The sequence below is a fragment of the Octodon degus genome, unplaced genomic scaffold (genome assembly GCF_000260255.1).
Source record: "Octodon degus isolate 3935 unplaced genomic scaffold, OctDeg1.0 scaffold00167, whole genome shotgun sequence".
Taxonomy (NCBI): Eukaryota; Metazoa; Chordata; class Mammalia; order Rodentia; family Octodontidae; genus Octodon; species Octodon degus.
Genome location: NW_004524743.1, coordinates 2796918 through 2815885, shown reverse-complemented (window position 1 = coordinate 2815885; position 18968 = coordinate 2796918). Strand labels below are relative to the sequence as shown.

At 37.1% G+C, this 18968-nt stretch overlaps 1 protein-coding gene across 1 annotated transcript in view; it reads left to right on the top strand.

Annotated features, from left to right (window-relative positions):
* Nucleotides 1–244: 244 nt before the first annotated feature.
* Nucleotides 245–18968, top strand: part of Pigk (phosphatidylinositol glycan anchor biosynthesis class K) — a 102513-nt gene continuing 83789 nt past the window's right edge. Inside the window, exons 1-3 of the mRNA XM_004643163.2 lie at nucleotides 245–367; nucleotides 5396–5449; nucleotides 10804–10895. Coding sequence (XP_004643220.1) covers nucleotides 275–367; nucleotides 5396–5449; nucleotides 10804–10895 — 239 coding nt within the window. The 5' untranslated portion in view covers nucleotides 245–274. The remainder of the gene's footprint in view (nucleotides 368–5395; nucleotides 5450–10803; nucleotides 10896–18968) is intronic.

The following is an 18968-nucleotide window of genomic DNA, read 5'->3' as shown; positions in this document are numbered from 1 at the left end:
TCTTCCCACAGTTTTTCTTAAACGTACCACTTTACAATACGAAAATTAAAAACGCAACAAGGATTTAAAGTCAACAGTTTCCATCTACCCTTTCCCAGCGTACTCTAGAAACTCAAACCCAAGCGCCTAGCTCTAAAAGCTCGTGAGGGGCGGGGCTCTAGAAGGTCGCGAAGGCGTCGCAAAGCGAAAACACCCGACGACCCGCTGCACTGCTTTACGGCACTCGCTCCGCCCCCCCCCCCCTGCAGGCGCCGGAAGTCTGAAGCCGGCAAACATGGCTGTTCTTTATTTTCTCAGCCATTCAGCGACTACTCTGGCAGCGTTCTTCCTTTTGTCTTTCGGCAGCTCGGCAGCTAGTCAAATCGAGGTAGGAGTCAGGTTGTTGTGACGCCTGAACCCTGGGAAGACGTCTGTGTCGTGGCAGGTGGCAGAGGCACGGCGGCGGAGGGCAGCCTGCTGTACCCATCAGCCTGACGCAGGCTGTGCTGTGGGAAGGGTTTCTCCAGTACAGGCTCGGTGTGATTCTGCCTTTAGAACGACTAATTAAAGGAAGCAAGTCCTCGGAGCCGAGGGGGGCCTGAGCCACTGCTCTCCGCCCGTGCAGTCCTTCCCCGCGGGTGCGGTGTCACCCGGCTGCAGCCCGTGCTTCGCTCCTCGCCGAGTGCCCGCCGGTGGGGGTCGGACGGGCTCGGTGCTAGTCCTGGGCGCCCCCATCCAGCCCTTTTTTCAGGCCCCCTACTCCTCCCATTTCAAACGTGGCCATAGACCGTATTACGGGTCTTTGTAATACTTTCACTACCCTGTGCCGGGTGATTCGTCAGTGCTGTAATTTAGATCTTTACCCACATTTTCAGGCTTTGCTCTTGCAGCTGGCTGAGAGGCCTTAAACAGTCGCACAACTAGGCGATGTGAGGGTGACCGAGAGAATTGGAGATGTAGGCAAGGTGCCTGGGGAGGCGTAATAAACGATTTATTCGTTATGTTTTGAAGAACATTTGAAAGCATGTTCACAGATATTTGAAAATACACTGATAAAATTTTATCTTTTGCTTAACCCACCTTTAAAAAAAGAAAAGAAAAAAAAAAACACGAAAAACTGAGCACGTCCTTTCCTCCCACATTTCCTAGACCAGAAGTGTGAATGCCTCTCATGTGGAGTTTCAATACTCATCCCTTACCATAGTTATCACAAAACTGTATCCTCTGGACTCTTACACGTACCTTTATCTCTCCAGTTCCACTGGTTTAATCCAGGCTTCAATCATTTCTGTCTATACTAGTGGAATTACATTGTTTTTTGCAGGGTCCCACATTCCCTGACATTAATACTAGTCTTTATAAAGTACATGCCTCATCAAGTTATTCTGATTGAATCCACTGTTTCTCTGTTGCTTACAGAATGAAGTCTGAATATTGTGATCTGGTTCCTGCCTACTTTTCTAGTATTCTATATTGGAAGCCTCCTCCCACCACCTTAGGTACATTGAGATTTGACTCATGGTCCTCAGGTTGTCAGTTAAAAAAAAGATTGAATGTGAAGTTCTTCCTTTATCCTAGTGGATTCTTGTACATACTTCAATTTGGATACCATTATTGCTTTTTGTAGTTACGTATATGCTATGTTTTTTTTTTTTCAGGGTTTATGCCTCCAGTTTTTTTCTGTCTTTATTAGATGCAATAAAAACATAACCTCTATAGAAGCTTTCCCTATCCCTTGTGTTTGCCTTTACTGTTGTAGTTTAGGTGTTTAGTGGAACACTCATTTATTGTAACCCATCTAGTCTTTGACTATTAGTCCATCATCTCTCACTTCAGGTGCAGTAGCTCCCCATCTGGTCTGCCTGGAGTCATTCTTCTTTCCCAGCTCTTCTCAGAGTTGCAGCCAGAGTAACTTTGTAAAATGCAAGCCTTGATCATGTCCCATGTATGTACCTTAATGTGCCTCAAAACATATATAATAAATTGTTTATTATGACTCACAGAGTGCCTTGCCTGTGTCTCCAGTTCTCTCAGTCACCCTTTCAAATTGTGTTAAACTTTGTTTCACAAATCTTTAAGCCCTGTTCTGAGATTGGCCCACATTTTCTCTGTCATCTTTTTTCATCTTTTGGATCTTACCCACATGCCAGTTCTTCCGGGAAAATATCCTACTCGGGTCCTCCTATACTTTAAAAAAAAATTGGTGATTTTCTATTACAAGATTTATAATTTCTGTTATTGGCTTAATATATGTCAACCCACTACTAACCTCTTTGAAGGCAAGTATTATGACTATATTTGCCTATCTTAGTATCCTGAACAATTAGGGCAGTGACTGCCTGGTGATATCCAATGAATATGATGAATTAATGAGTTTTATGTGGTACTATTATGTGTTTGCATATTTGTCTTACTAAACTGGAATTCTTGAGAGAAAGTGGTAGTTGAATATCATTGTACAGTACGTGGTACCTGACATAATAGATGCTCCATTAACTATGAAGATGAATAATTTTACAGTAACTTTCCTAGATAATCAGAAGACTTACGATCTCTGATTTTTCACTGATGTCTTAATGACATAGAAATTTTGCTGAGAAATACATTAGAGATGATTTGGGTCAAGTCTTTTTTTTTATAGTACTGGGAATTGAACTTAGGACTTTGCACTTACCTGGCAGGTGCTTGTGTCACTGAGCTATATCCCTGTCCTTAAGTCTCATTTTTCTTCATGAGAAGGTAAGCCTAAGGAACTAAGTAACATCCCCACTGGATTTTGGCTCAGGTCTTCAAATTCCCACATCAATACTTTATTTACTATTGTGTGTTTCTCTGACATCTAGGCAGCTATTGAGAGTTTTTGGAGAGGAGGGAAACAAAATATACTATTTACACATAATTGAGTGGGAGAATTTTTTATACTTCCTGAAATTTTCTTGTTAGCCAAAAGATTATAATAGCCTGATGGACTTGTTAGGTAGTCATTATTCCTGGATTCTGTGACAATTTATTACAATTTTATAGATAGGGAAATGGAGGTAGAGAGAAGCTAGCAACTTTCATAAGTTTATTTAGTACTGAGTAATAAAGCAGATTTGAATCCAGGCATTCTGACTGTTCCAGTAATTAATACTGTTTGCTAGTAGATCTGAGATCAGTGTGGTTTAGATCCATTATTTATTTTTATTATTATTTTTTAACATGTATTTGGTACAGGGCCACACTATGCAGCTAGGACTTGTAGTGATCCTCCTGTTTTCATCCTCCCCAGTCTGGGATTACAGGCGTGTGCCACTATGCCTGGAGTTGGTGGCCAGCTCAGTGTGCCTGGGGGCAGGGCCAGTGTGGCATGTGGTGCCAGGGGTTGAACCCTGGTCCCTGTGCTTGCCTAAGCAGTCACTTAGTCCCCTGAGCTATCTTGCAGGCCCTCCATTATTGCTTTAATATATAATTAAAAATATGTTTAGTAGGTTTCAAGATGATGTTGAATGATGAGCCTTTTATGTTTAGAAATGGCAAAGATAAATCAGACATGCTGTAACATTTCTGAAAAGGCTCATGACAGTATGCTACAAATGAAATATTGAGTTCAAATAAAGCATCCAACTTATAGTAGGAATGGGCACTTAATAAAATTTTAACAGGAAAATGAAATACTTGTATAATTTTTTTTTAATTTTAGGGAAGGGTCTACAGGGTGCTCTGGGTCTCACTACTAGATCAGACTCATAGCGACCCGCCTGTTTATAGCCTCCTAAGAGCTGGGATTACTGGCGTGCGCCCCTGCACCCAGTCTCAGTTGCCCTCTCTGCGTACCCCGGGGGCAGGGCCAGTATGGTAGGCCTGGGGATCAAACCCCTGACCCCTGCTCCTGCTTGCAGGCGCTTTAATCCGCTGAGCTATTTGGCCAGCCCAATACTGGTGTAAATATTTTTATGCAGGGAATCATAGCACAAAATAAGTTATTCACAATTTTAAGAGTGAATTGAAAATGGGAAGCATACGTGGAAGACATGGGTGCATTTGAGAGAAAATGTTAGAAAACCAGCAGATCCTCAATAATATTGTCCAGTAAAAACAAAACTCTGGTTTTTATGGTTGTTTCAGCACATTTGTCTGATTGTTAATGTTTACTATTAAGACCAATATTAAGAGCAAGTTAGCATAATTGCAAAGATTTTACAACACTAGCAGCACTGATTATTAAACAATAGATTCAAAAGACTTCTTTGAGAAATTCAGGGATTGTTTTGGTTGACACAGGCAACCAAAACAGGGCTAAAAACTGGCTTTCTCACAGGGATTAAAAACTGGCTTTCTGATAATATTTCACAAAAAGAGAAATATTCTGAGAAATTCTTGGTATAAGTGTTTTCATCTTACTTTCTCATTGCAGAGAGTAATTGCTTGAAGAATTAAGGAAGTGCACTCTGGAAGGAAATTGTGAAATTTACAGCTTTATGTTACAACCCTTGCTTAATACCATCAAAGTGGTTCAGAAACCATCTGGAACCATCAACTGTGTGGTTTCAGTTTTCCAGGAGATACTCTTGCTTTGTCCACTGCCAATTTAGACATGTGGCCATGGATTCATTCATTAAAAAACACTCAAAATGCACTGCATGCCAGACGGAGTACATTAGTCACTGTAATTGGGTGCATGGCTCGGTCCTACTGAAGCGAATATCCCATGGGAAGGGATGATACCTATCATAAAAAAAGTTGCTAATCTATAAGAGGATGATAAAAATGATGGAGCAAATGAATCATGGTGAAGAAAATGGTGGGGAACATTATGGTTTTAAATGATGGCCTGTTAAACTTTTAAACAGATGTCCTATTTCCTCTGTTGAGCACACTTTTTACTTCCTCCATAGTTTTCAGGGTGTGGGAAATAGTGAAATGTGATATTTGCTTCCATTGTATGATGCTTAATAACTTTTTAAAGCTGAAGCTGTTGGATACATGACTTTTTAGTCCTGTAAAATGACACTGATATAGGGCTGGCATTGCTTTCATTTTGCACAGAGAGAGAGTCTTAAGTAAATGGACCCTTCCTTCCCCAGCTGGCCCCATCCATAGCCTGGTGCGTGCTCGGCAACTGCCGTCCACTGAGCAAGAACTGTACCATGCTGTAATTAGGGTTGTGCTGTTTAAACATGGGCTTTTGTAAGAGAGAGACATATCTCTGATTTTCTAGTTAAGGGGTATTTTATTTTTCCCTAATATAGAATCCCCCCGTCCCCCAATAATATTGTAGGTTAAACTGGTTTCCAGTTTAATTATATGTTCGTAAGGTCAAATACTAGTATCTTCATAAAGTTATATGAGTCTTAATTTATGTAAATCTATAGTGTTCTTTATTTTGGAAAATTGTGGCTTTTTCTTAATCATTTTGCTTTTATTTGGTTGACAGGATCAAGCAGAACAATTTTTTAGAAGTGGCCATACAAACAACTGGGCTGTTTTGGTAAGTGTATTCTACAAGGATATAGCTTGCTGTTCACATTCAGTACGTATCAGGAAATTTTTATGTCAATCAGATATTTGAAAATAAATTTTTTTTTCTTATATTTTTAACAGAAAAACACATGGCTATATTTTAAATTGACCACATCAAGAATAAGATTTTAATAATATTTCTTTTCCTTCATTTGTCTGTCAAGTGGTTATCTATAAACATAAGAGCCTTGTGTGGTGGTGCACACTTGTAATCCCAGCACTTGTGAGGCTGGGACAGGATGACAGCTGAGTTTGAGGCTAGCCTGGGCTGTGTATCTGGACTATATAGACCCTGTATCAAAACCAAATCAAACCAAACCAAAGCAAAACAGAATAAAACTTATAAGTAAATGTAACAATAAATTAGGCATACTATTGTTAAAGCATGTTATAAAATGCAGAATTATTTAATTCTGCCAGTGAGTCATTATATATCTTACTGATAATACTAATTTACAAATACTCTCTATTTAGGCTGACTTACTGTTATAATTGTTTTTCTGTCTATAAAAATAATAAGTTATAGTTGTAGGAAATTCAGATTCTACAGAAAGTTTTAAAAGAAGACAAACCAATTATATGTGAATTTCAATTAAATTTTTTTTTACATAGAGGTAAATGTCTTAAAGTCCCTCGTTCTGGGGTCCATACTTTGGTGAGTAGTATCTCTCTTCATATAAAGAAGAAAGTTATGAAGTTAGATACATGTTTTTATTCACCTGAGATCATTGTACCTGCTGTTTTGCAGTGCTGCAGGCTATCTTGAGATTCTTTGCTTACTGGTAGTTTTGCAGGTATATAATATTTTCCACACACCGTATTTTCTGTATTATGAATGTGTCATAATCTGTAGTTTGTGAACATTTGGAATCTAAACTTTTTATTATTTTAGTCACAACTGTGTTGAAAATTACACTTAGATTACTTGACTGATTTTCTTTTCGATATAAAAATTCCTACACATAAAAATATGAAGTTGTAGAACTTTGTCACCGTCCAGAAAGACTTTCTTTTTCTAAATCCAAGTCAGCTATGTATTATTAATTTTTCATAGCTTCTGGGCAACAAATTAAATTTATTTGAATTTACATTGTTATGATCCTAAGATTTGCTTATTAGCTTATTGCTTTTTTTTTTTTTTTTTTTTTTGCTTTTTCTCCCTTGGCATGAGTTAACATCTTTAATTTGTCTAGATTCACACAGTTTTATTTTCATTCTGCAAATAGAATACATATGATCAACTTTACATTTCTTATATTTGAATGATAGATTCTTGATTAGGGTTTTAGTTAATGATATTTACATCATTGAAAGATATAATTAAAGTTCAACTCAATGAAAAAACATGTAAAAGAGTTGGTTGTCTTACTGTGTTTTCTGTGACTGTCAACGTGTTACCTAAGCCTGGTGCTTTACAAAGACTAGAGGTTCATTTGGCTCACATTTCTGGAGATGCAGTCCGAGAGCATTTCTGTTCATCTCTTAGGCATCTGAGGGTGGCCTTCTTGTTCCCCTGAGCTCTGGAGGGTATCCTTGTTGAGGCCCAGCACACCTGTGAGCGCAGTTCACGCTTCTTTTTCTTATAAATGCCACCTGTGGCTCTGCCCTGATGACCTGATCTGTTCCTGATTCCTTTCTGGTCCTACCCCCAGTATCATGAGTGTTTGCACTTGGGGAGTAAGTTTTCAACACGTGGAATTTAGGGATCATGTGCAAGTGATAGTAAGGGTCAAGAGGAAGAAGAAATAAAGAACCAAAGTGGAAGGTCAAAGAGCCAGGAAAGAAGCTCATATTTATAAAAAGAAAGAAAACAGTATGCTCTGTTTCAAAGCTGCTGGAAAAGGAAGAAAACTCAGAAGCATGACTCATAAGAGTATAGGGAGCAAGTAAATAAAGAGGATAGAGAAATTCAACTAAAAGGAGTGCAGGACAAACATAAGATCATAATGAACTTTATTAAAACTACAGGTAGATTGTCAAAATTTTATTTTATTTTTTTTCTGATACTGGAGATTGAACCTGGGACCTTGCACTTGCCAGGCAGCTGATTATGCCACTGAGCTATATCCCCAGTTATCAGGATATTTGAAACGTTCTTAGTTAACTTAGTGTTGTTTCCTAAAAGTGTGTAGTTATATAGAGGTTACTAAAAGCATGGAGCGTAGTGACAGTTGCAGTACATGTTGTATTGAGTTTAAGTGGAACAGCATAAAATAGATTCATGGCTCTTTTTCTTGTCTTCTAGAGGATAACTTCTAGATGCTGACTCTCACAAGAGAGTTTATGAAGGAATTGCACAAAAGCTGCTTGAGATTAAGAGAGAGATTTTCAGTGACTGATTAAGCATGAGGAAAATTATCAGTAACTTGAAGGGTAAACGTTCTGTACTGGAAGCTCAGGGCTCTCCTGTGATAGTCTGTGAGTTCTTAGAGGAAAGAATAACGGCCCGTGTGCCACTGCCAGTTGGGCTCCTGTTATACAACCAAGGCTCTGTTAGCTTATGCTGCAAACATTTTCAAAGCTCACTCTATCTGGAAGCCTCTCACCAAGTCCCTTTCCACTTCAGTAACTCGGATTCCATATGAAAAACAGGGTGATGAGGGCTCTTACCGAAGTTTCAGGACAATTGCAGGTTTTATATTTTTCCCAGAATTTTTGCATTAGACTTGGCATTATACCATGAGATTTAAATAAACTGTGCCTTTTAAATGAAAAAATAGGAAATTTGACAGGGTCTAATTAGAATTACTAAAAATTTCATTCTTTCAGTGTTAGGCAATTTAGATTTTTAATAGTCCCCCCCAGTTTGAATTAATTTGATTTAGTCAAATTAACGAGATGACTAGAAGTCAGTGAAATGCTCCTTTACTCTCCAAGGAACTTGCCAACAGTAGGAGGCAGAAGGAAAATCGAGTTCCATTTTGATTGTTAACCATTTTGTATAAATATTTTTGCTGTGTTTAATAAAAATGATAAAGGTAATCCATATTTATGGGTGGATAGCAAAAGGATAGCAAAATTGCAGCAAGGAAAGGAATCAACTGCAAAATTATTCCTTCTACTTAGGCCCTCATTTTTATGGTCTGAGAATAATTTTTATTATCAGTATCTTGTATATCCTCTCAGACATTTCCAGTGAGTGCGTTCATGTCTGTGTCTACTCTTTCCTTTCTCTCGAAAGACTAATGGACCGTGTCATATACCCCTTTTACAATTTGCATTTTAAAAACTACACTAAATGAATATTTGATGATTTATATTAAATTGGTATTTCCTGGTAGCTTATATTTTTCTCATCTTACTGGTTGGTATAATAAGTTGCTTGTGAAAATGAGGTCATTTTGTTAGGTGTATGCTTCTTAGTAACATAATAGAGGCAAAAAGATTTTATTACATGCAGAAAGAACTTTGAAAATACACTGACGGTTTCTATATGATTAATTCAGGTAGAAATTATTTTATGCCTTTTCTGTTTCCAGTTAGGGAACATGTAAATTTTTTACTAGATTTTTCTGGCAGTGATTTGGTTTCTAGCTTTTTGGTTTTCATTTTTGCTATTTCAGGCAATGTTACAGTGAAAACCCTAGAGCACATATTTTTGCATACTTGTTTGAGGTAAGTACAAAAGGCAGCTATTTCTTCAAACTTGATATGTATTGCAAATTATTCTCTTGGAAGGGTTATCATTTACATTTTTGTCAGTAAGCTATGGGTACTGTACTTATTTCCCTATAACCTTGACAGTATGGTGACTTGTCAGACCTTCTGTAGTCATCAATTTGATAGGGAGTTTTAACAGTATAGGTGAGGTTGAGTGAGCAATTTTAAGAGCTTCATAGTGCTATTTTTTAATTTAATTTTATTTTACAGGATGTTGCTAAGTTGCCCATGCTGAGCTTCAGCTTGTGACTTCTTGCCTCAGCCTCCCAAAGTGCTTAGATGATAGGTGTGTACTACCACACCTGGCTTTGTTGTCTATTTTTGGCACTTTTGTTATGATATACTTATCTTTTCCTCATTTAAACTTAGTCTTTTTCCCCTCTTAGGTTATAATTAAGGAATTAGACCTTTTGCTTTTTTGTTTTTCCTTTATTGGGACTTATGCTTGCTTGCTTGCTTGCTTTCTTTCTTTCTTTCTTTCTTTCTTTCTTTCTTTCTTTTAGTACAGGATCTACAGGATCTCACTACACAGATCAGACTCGTAGTGATCCTCCTGTTTTCAGCCTCCCAAGTGCTGGGATTATAGCTGCGTGCCACCACGCCCAGTCTCAGTCGCAGTCTCAATGCACCCTGGGGGTGGGGCTGGCACTGCATACCAGGGGATCGAACCCTGGTCCCTGCGTCTATCTGAGCAGGCACTTTAATCTGCTGAGCTATCTTTTTTTGACATATGAAGTTTCATAATTTTATGTGGCCAAATATTTTAGCCTTTTCCTTGTTGGAGTCTAGGATGAAAATTCACTTTACTTAAAAAAAAAAAATCATGTAGTTCCTTTTTATTCAGCTGGGGCAAGGACATTTGTACTACCTCAAAACTGTCATACTGCTGGAGTACAGGCATGTTGTCAATGTGGGACTGTGCCTGGTGGGCCTGCCCCCAACTGACCCTAGTTTTGTTTACCTAAGGGTTTCCTGGGAGATCGACTTTCAAGCAAAGGTTAGATTTTCCAAATGCCTTTGATACTTTTAGCAATTTTTTTTTTAAGTATAAAATTTGGTTGACTTATTTCTAGTTTTCTGGTCAGTTCAATAACTTTATAGTATACTTTTATGTACATATAAAGCTATTTTGCAAGTTATGCTTTAGTCTGTGTCCTACATTTCTCACAACTAATAAGAGTGAAGTGGATGTTCTGTAACTCAGAGTGACTAGTTTTCTCCTGTATTCTGTAAAGAGATTATGGGCATTGTCTTTGAGTCTAAAGAATATAATCTTTTTTTTTTAATTCTCAAATTTTTTTTATCTATAAGTATTTTTTATTTGTGTTTTTGTAGGACAGTTTCAATAATTAACACATTGCATACATTTAAAGAATATAATCTTTTAGAAATAGGAGCATTATAGAATCAGAAGTTCAGGATAACTAAACTGGTTCAGTGTTTGATTAAATTCCTCCAAATATTTTTTTATGAAGGTAGTCTTTTGTAATAATAGTTGTGAAGGCTTCTTTATAAATCTTGGTTTTATTGATAGTTATGTTCTTTGCTCTTTCAAGGTTGAAATTCTGGAAGAATTTTTGTGTCATATTTAAAGGAAATAATTTTCTAACTCCATGGAGTATTTTTGCTTATAAAAATCATATTTTTGTTTTAATACTGTAGGTTTGTACATCCCGATTCTGGTTTAATTATCGACATGTTGCAAATACTCTTTCTGTTTATAGAAGTGTCAAGAGGCTGGGTATTCCTGACAGGTAAGAATCTTAATAAAGTTTTATTTTGAATTTCATTCAGTAAGATAATCATTGGATAACTATTACTGTATTTGTTTGTGTTGCTTTTGGAAAGGTGAAGAAACTTGATTTGAAGTCTTTTTTCTTATTGTTGTTGGGAGAATGCTACCAGGTGTAAAGTAAATGCCACTGAAGGCCATAATGAAAAATTATATAAAAGAAAATTCAATACTGAGATAAAAAAATTTGACAAAGTGTATTTGTTTAATGTTATTTATTAAATGCCTTATGGAGTTTATCTGCAGCAGTACAGGGCAATTTTGACTGATTGAGGAATAAGACGGACTATGGAAAGCCTGTTGATAATTCTCCAAATTCTTGGGAAGGCGAAGGCAATGGCCTTGTAAAGGAAGAGGAAAGACTAGAGAGCAGAAAACACGTGGCTAGAATGGTAACATGAACCAGTACGGAGACAAGTACTGTGGCTGCACCTGCTTATCTGCCATTGCTGTCTGTAGAGCCTTAGTGTCACTGCTTCCTCCTGCTATCCGAGCTCAGACATTGCTGTTCCGACTTCGTACTGCTGCTGTTCTTATAGAGCCCTTGGTGGGGATGGCATAGTGGCAGAACCTAGGCCAGTTGCCCGTGTCCATGCTGCAGGTAGCTGGAAGAATGGGCAGGTTGGCATTGTCAGTTTCTGAGTAGGGAGATGGGTTCTGCCATCCATGAAGAGGAATGAAGGAGGAAATTGCCAGTTGCCCACTTCAGATACTAGGCAGCACCCTGACCCTCCTCCTCCACCCAGATCCCTCCTTTACATTTGGTTTATCTGTGAGAAATTAGTTTTAGCTCTTAACCAACATGGTGCTAGCATGAAATTGCAGTTAATTAGTTTCTGAGGTTCGACTCATTTAGTGCTGTGAGGTAGAGTAGGTGTGGAAAGAGCTTTGTGTGAGAGATAAGTTTGAAATGTGGCTTCAGTGGTGATTTAGGGCAAATCACGGCACCATAGTAAGCAAGCTTTCCCATCTGTGGCATGGTGCTGATAATACCTTCTTTGCAAGATTCATATTTGTGCAGTAAAAATAGAGATGTGAATAAAATGTTACGGGAGTGGAAAGGAAGCAGCGCATGACTCAGGAAACATCTATGGTCATTTTGGCCTGAGAAATTGACAAACTATAATTTAATTCCTGTATCTCATCTGGAAGTTAGGGCAGCTAGATAATATTTCTATTTTCAAAATCACATTAAATTAAGTCTGAGAAAGAGCTCAATTTGTTGTATTGAAGATACAGGTATACATTTGGTCATTTGTTAGTTGGTCCTGGGTCTCTGTGGTTAGTCCTTTGTTCCCTGACTGCTGTTACACCTGGGTCCTCTCTGTTCCTCCAGAGAACCACTATGCATGGTTTGGCAATAGTTTTTATTCTGTGAGTAAATTGCTATCTGATCTATGAATCAGTCCTTAGGCTGTATTTCAGTGGCTTAAGATTTGAAGGATCTTTTTAGAAATAGAAGGTAATGATAAATGGCTTCTAAAGAATTTCTTTCTTTCTTTCTTTTTTTCTTTCTTTCTTTCTTTTTTTTTTTTTTTTTTTTCGGCACCAAGAATTGAATGCAGGACCTTGCACTTGCCAGGCAGGCGCTTATGCCGCTGAACTATCTCTCCAGCCCTAAAGAATTTTCTTTAAAGGCTTATTTCTGTTTCAAATGATTGCTTGTCTAAATTTCTGTTCAATGACGTATTGTTCTTGATTGTGAATTGGAGATTTAAACAGTTGGAGAATTAAATTATTATTTAACAAGTAGAAATCAGTACAAAAGATTGTGTTTTGCTTTTTACCTAGGTGGTAAATGTTCTGTTGTTGGTGGTTGCATCATTTAACTCTTGCTTGGAATTGAGTACAAAAATACAATTATAGGAAAATTTCAATTAGAAAACACTAAATTGTTATGAAATAGCAGTTTGAAATTTAAAATCATTAGGTATAGTTTTAATTTTGAAACTAGAATTTCAAAACATAGCTTGCATTTCTATACATTATAGAACATTTTCAAGTTCATGTAGCATTATACAAAATCATTATAACTTCTGTCTTATCCTAAAAATGGTCCTGAGGAGAATGATTAGCCACTACATAACAACTGTGAGGTAGTGTTCTGATGTGCTGGGTTTCTTTGTTTGCTTGTTTTTAAAGGAGCACTTTATCATTATAGTGAAATGCAAATATTCTCATTGAAATTTCCCATATGCTTCAGTAAGAAATTAGTTCATGTCATAAATCTTTTACTGTGATGCATGGCATAATATTCCACAGACCTGAAAGGCCACAGTAGTTATAGCCCTGCTCTTGTTCTGATTTTTCTCTGGTCTTCTGTTCGTATTTCACATACTCCTGTCGTGGTTAGTTATTTCCCATGTCTGAAATGATTGTATGTACTTCTGATTCACTGCTATTCAGTCTTGGGTTTTCATGGCACATACAGCCCCATTTAGAGATTCGGGAAAATTTGTTTGTATTTGTTTGATTTGAGCTTTCTGAAATGGTTCACCATTTTAGGCCACTTGTTGATTTTGAAATGAGGCCTGTAAATAAGCAGTATGTTTTGTTTTGATGAATAAATTAATTGGGAGAGCACAGCTTTAATTTTTAACTGATAGGCCCAGGTTATTTCACTCAGGTAGGGTTTTTTTTTTTTCTTTTTTCTTTTTATGTATTTGGTACAGGGTCTCACTTTGTACCCCAGTGTCTCCTATAGTCCTGTCACATAGTAGATGCTCAGCAGATGTCAGGTAATAAGTACATGTATGACTTAGGACTTTTTTTTCAATTGTACCAAATAAACACACACTTGTACTTTAAAAGTAAGAATATTTACACCCTCTAAATTATGTTAGTTTACTTTTCAGGAAATATTTGTTTTGTATAGACGACATTTTAGCAAATGTTGTCAGAATTTTAATTTTAATGGCTTGTGGGAAAGTGAAAAGACTGTCCCAAGGCCTTCTGCAGTGCCTTCCATCTCATCTGTTAACCCATTGCATACCTAAGTTTTGCAGAAGAAAGGTTCCTTCGAGCCCTGCAGTGCTGAAAGATTTTGTTTTTGTTTTCCTGATTTAGCTCCTTGAAGTATTTCTAATTAGGCAGATTTCTACCTTCAAATAATTATTTTGGATGAAATCCCTGTTTTGCTACCTCTAGTACACTTAATATAATTAAGATGAGAAAGAACATACAGTAAGCAAGGAATAGGTTCTAAACTTTGTGGGAAGCAAAAATTGAACCACAATACCTCTCAGCAGTTTCTTACATAGCACATAAATTACAGTAGAATATTGTCTTCCATCAAGTAGAGCATAGCCAGTTTTTCCTCTAGTGCTTAAATAGATGAGTTTTCTCTGAGCACTGGATAAAGTGGTTTACTAATGAGTAGGAGCTGTGTTATGTTAAAATACGCTTATTTTTAACTTTAGAATTATGACACTCATGTTGTGAGAGGCACCAGGGAGCTGAGGCTGATTCAGGGAACACAGCTTTATTGTTCCTACCTCACATTTACTCTGCGAAACAAGAGCATTTTAGTACTAGGAGGTTAGATTGTTTTTTCTTTTCTAACTAAATGCATGAGAATAAGTTGATGAAATAAAATGTGTATATACTTTTTCTTAAAATATAATTTAGCTCTACTGTAAGTTGGGTGGATGAGAGTTTATGTAATCATTCCTGTATGATAAACTGCGTGTTTCCATAGTTCAGTCTAGTAGCTTTTCTGTGTCCACCAAAAACCATTTTTTATCTTTCCTCCATATTCTTTCTGATCATTGGGTAAGACTAATGTCCTGTCATTGAGAAACTTTTAGTTTATACAGAATAAAGTTCAGATTTCTAATGCTGTTACCAAGGAAAGCTTTTTGCAATCCAGTTTTGAGCCTGCTGTTCTGACCATTTCAGCTGCTTCTGCCTTAGCCGGTTCCTCTTTGTTATCCCCTGCCCAGCCTCTGTCCACTCCCTCTCTCTATCCTCTACCTATAGCTCTTTCCTTCTCCCTCCTTTCTAGTTTTCTGATGTTTAATATATAATATATTCAGCCCATGCATTCCCTAAAGCCTTCTTTGTTCTTCTTGCATAACTAATATTCACATTTCTGTAATTGCACTTTTTTGTGTGTGCTGACTTCATTTCTTCAAGGCTGGACATGGTGCTGTGTTTTCCTCAGCTTGCATTCTTTGGTACACTGCAGAGTTTAGTGAATGAACGGTATGTTAGAGACTCCTAGTTAATTGGAACCTCGTTAGTCTAGGCTGGAAGGGAGACATTTATATGTGCTAATTGTTTGTGTTCTGTCTTATTCATGTTTCTCAAGCCTCACTGAGCCAAAGTGCTAGGTCAGCTTTATAGACTATTTCATGACTCCTACTTTGGCATCCATCGTGGGAAGGTCTCATGAGGGCATTTCACATTGATTGTAGTCTACTAGACAAGTCCATAGGAGGCTTGCCTAAGGTAAGTTCAGTCTTACCTATTCTCTACTTTGCTACCATTTAGGGTTCCACCGGATGTACTTTTTTCCCTTTTCATTCCTTGTCTCTTCTAACTTTTTTCACGAATAATAAAACTTAGACATAGGAGCTATTTAGACAATATTTAAATTATACTAATGTTTGTGTACATTGACAAAAATCACTATTTGCTTATTATTGTTGGTCTTTAAAACGTGTTGTTAATATGACTTTACTGCCTTCATGCTGCTGTCAGTTTGGTCTTGTCTGAGGTAGAGCATTAGATACTTTCCTACTGCTTAGCCTGGAGAAAGGCCTGACTATTAGGGTTGTTTGTAAGTCCTGTGGCTTTCTGTCCAGGAAGGACAGCCAAAATGGACCCCTACTTCTATCCTCCTTCACAATGTTTGCAGTACACGTTCACTAATCAGAGATCATGTCAAAGATTTTTATAATAAATTACTGAATTTATTCTTTGAAGCTTTTATGAGGCATTGTTTTTTTCCAATTTACATATTGAAAATGATTTCTCAGGATGGTTAAATGACTTGCTTAAGGTCCACTAAATGTACCGTTATATAAAAATAGAGTCAGAATTTGAAATAATGTCTGACTTTATGGACAGAGTATTTCTATCACACCTATAATCTTAAGAAATTATAGTAATTATAGTAATTAATACTGTTTAGCACTTGCAATTAGAGAATTCTTTTTATATACGTTATCTCATTCTTATGATGTTCCAAGATTGGTTTAATTATACTTATAACTTACCTGCCTTATTAAATTCTAAAAGGTGTATCTGCCTGTTGAATGTAGTTACTTGGGAGTTTTATTTTTTAGTTTTATTTATGTGTTTAGTACAGGATCTACAGGGTCTGACTATGTAGATCAGCCTTGTAGTGATCCTTCTGTTTTCAGCCTCCCAAGTGCTGGCATTACAGGTACGCACCGCTATGCCTAGTCTTATTTGCCTTCTCAGCACGCACTGCGGGCAGGGCCAGCATGGCAGGCCTGGATCAAACCCGGTGGTCCCTGCATCTACCTAAGCAGGCACTTTAATCTGCTGAGCTATCTGGCTTGCCCGTTACCTGGCCAGCCTGGGAGTTTTAAAAATAGTTAATATGAAATAAGTATAATAATACCTCTCCAGTCTTTTTGTCTTGTTTTTTTCCCCTTAGTTTTTACTGTTTTCAATATTACATTCTCCATGTACTTCATGATTTTTGTAGCTGTACTACAGATTAAACATCCCTAATCTGAAAATCTGAAGGACTCTGAAACTTTGTGTGCTAACATGACACCTCAAGAGGAAAATCCCACACCTGACCTCTTAGGATAGATTATAGTCAGAATGTATGTGCACCAACAGTATAAAATTATCTTTAGGTGATACATGTAAAATGTATGTGAAACATAAATAAGTCTTGTTTAGACTTGAGTACTATCCCCAGAATTTATCACATATGCATACAAACACTGCAAGATTTACAAAAATCTGCAGTTTGAAACACTGTGGTTCTAAGTATTCCAGATAAGGGTAGTCAACCTGCGCCTGCGTCTGTACGTTAGCAGCTTTGTAGCTGTTTATTCCTGCCTGTCTTTTGCTCCTTCCAGCTCATCCTACACACAGCTGCTCAAATTCTCTTTCTCAGACACTGCTTTCATCTTTTCACTCCCACAGTCAAGAACTTAGAATGACTCTGTTATCTTTCTAACAAATTCAGAATTTTCAGCCAGCCTTTGGGCTTTAAGTACCACTTTGATAGTTCCAATTGATTGTGTTCAGTTTGATTTGTTGTGACAGCTACTGTTTAATGTGTGGTCATTCTGTTTTCTAATTTTGACCATTTCTTTCCTGTAGAACACTTAAAATGGGCTATTCTATCTGTATTTATTTTGTTTCTCTGTGGAGAGGTTCATAGAGTACTCTGCATAGGAACATCTTTTTTTCTAATGAGTTTTTAAAAGTTATGATGATTAGTGTGTCAAAAGTTTTAAATGAATATATGGTTTTAAAATTTATTCTTTTCTTTTCTCTTTTTCTTTTCTTTTTTTTTTTTTGCAGAACCGGGGATTGAACTCAGGCCCTTAGGCTTGCCAGGCAAACCCTTATTCTACTGAGCTATCTCCTTGGCCCCCTTAAAATTTATTCTATATCTATTTTTATATTGCTTTAATATTGATGATATGTTTTTTCTCCTATTTTGGTGAACAAAGGGATTGGGATGATAAAAATTTGTTTTGTAAATAATTTGTGGTATACCATCATAATTATTGTTGGAGAAATTTTAACTCATGCTTTTGGAATATTATTCCTCTTTTCTCATTAACAGTTTTTCTTATATTCTTCATTAAAATATAAATAATTGTGTTCAGATACATATATATTCTGGGCAGTTTTTCCCCTCAGTTTCAAATTGACAATTGATCTATGACACATGAAGTTTCTGGTAGAGTATCTTAAACAGGAAAGCATTTCTTATTAGAAAATTGAAACACGCTGTAAGGAGATAAGTAACAAAGGTAAAAGGAACATTTTGGTTACTACCTTTGGGTGCTTGTGTTTAGAGAAGGAGGAGGAACAGTTTGCAAGACTAAGAAGACTAGGGCCCAAATAGCTCAGCAGATTAAAGCGCCTGCAAGCAAGCTCTGCTGGGAGTTCGATCTGCAGGCCTGCCATGCTGGCCCTGCCCCTGGGGCACACTGAGAGGGCAATTGAGACTGGGTTTGGTGGTGTGAGCCTGTAATTCCAGCTCTTGGGAGGCTGTAAACAGAGGGATCACTATGAGTCCGATCTAGTAGTGAGACCCTGAACACCCTGTAAACCCTTCCCTAAAAAAAAAAAAAAAAAAAAAAAAAAGAAGAAGCCTAAGAAGACTGAAGAAACCTCAGGGGGCATAAGGGAAGTATCTTTATTGAGCTGTAAAGAGATGTTGGAGAGAGATTTGTTCATTCACTGATATGTACTGCAGCGTCGTAATTACTGTCATTCTCATATCTGGTAACCTGATTTTCTTGACTTTGCTCTTACAAATTGACTATTCTTGAGTCTGGTTCTTCTGTATTAATTCTTTTTGTTGTGGTGGTGCTGGAGTTGATACTCAGGGCTTCAAGGAAGTAATCTATTCTGGAGATATACTGCAGTTCTACTGTTAGAATTAGCTTGTTGGGCTGGAGTATAGTTCAGTGGCATAAGCATCTGCCTGGCAAGTGCAAGTTCCTGAATTTGATCCCCGGTAAACCCCTACTTCCCAAAAACAAAGAATTAGCCTGTCAAGTTCTTAAAAGAAAAACCCTGCTAGAATTTTGATTTGCATTATAGTGAGTTTATAGATTAATTTAGAGAGAGGGAGTTTCTTTGGGTATTAAATTTCCATTTCCAGTTTCCATTTTTGATTAAAGGGTATCTCCATTTAATTATATGTTTAATTGCAGTCATTTAATTTTTATAATTTATAACTTTTTCATTAACACTTTTGGTGTTAGTATTATGTCTGCAATTGTGAAGTTGCTGACCTTTAAAAATACCACCTCAGTTCTTTTTTAAAATTTTTTTTTAATTTTTTAATAGATTGCAAATTGAAAAT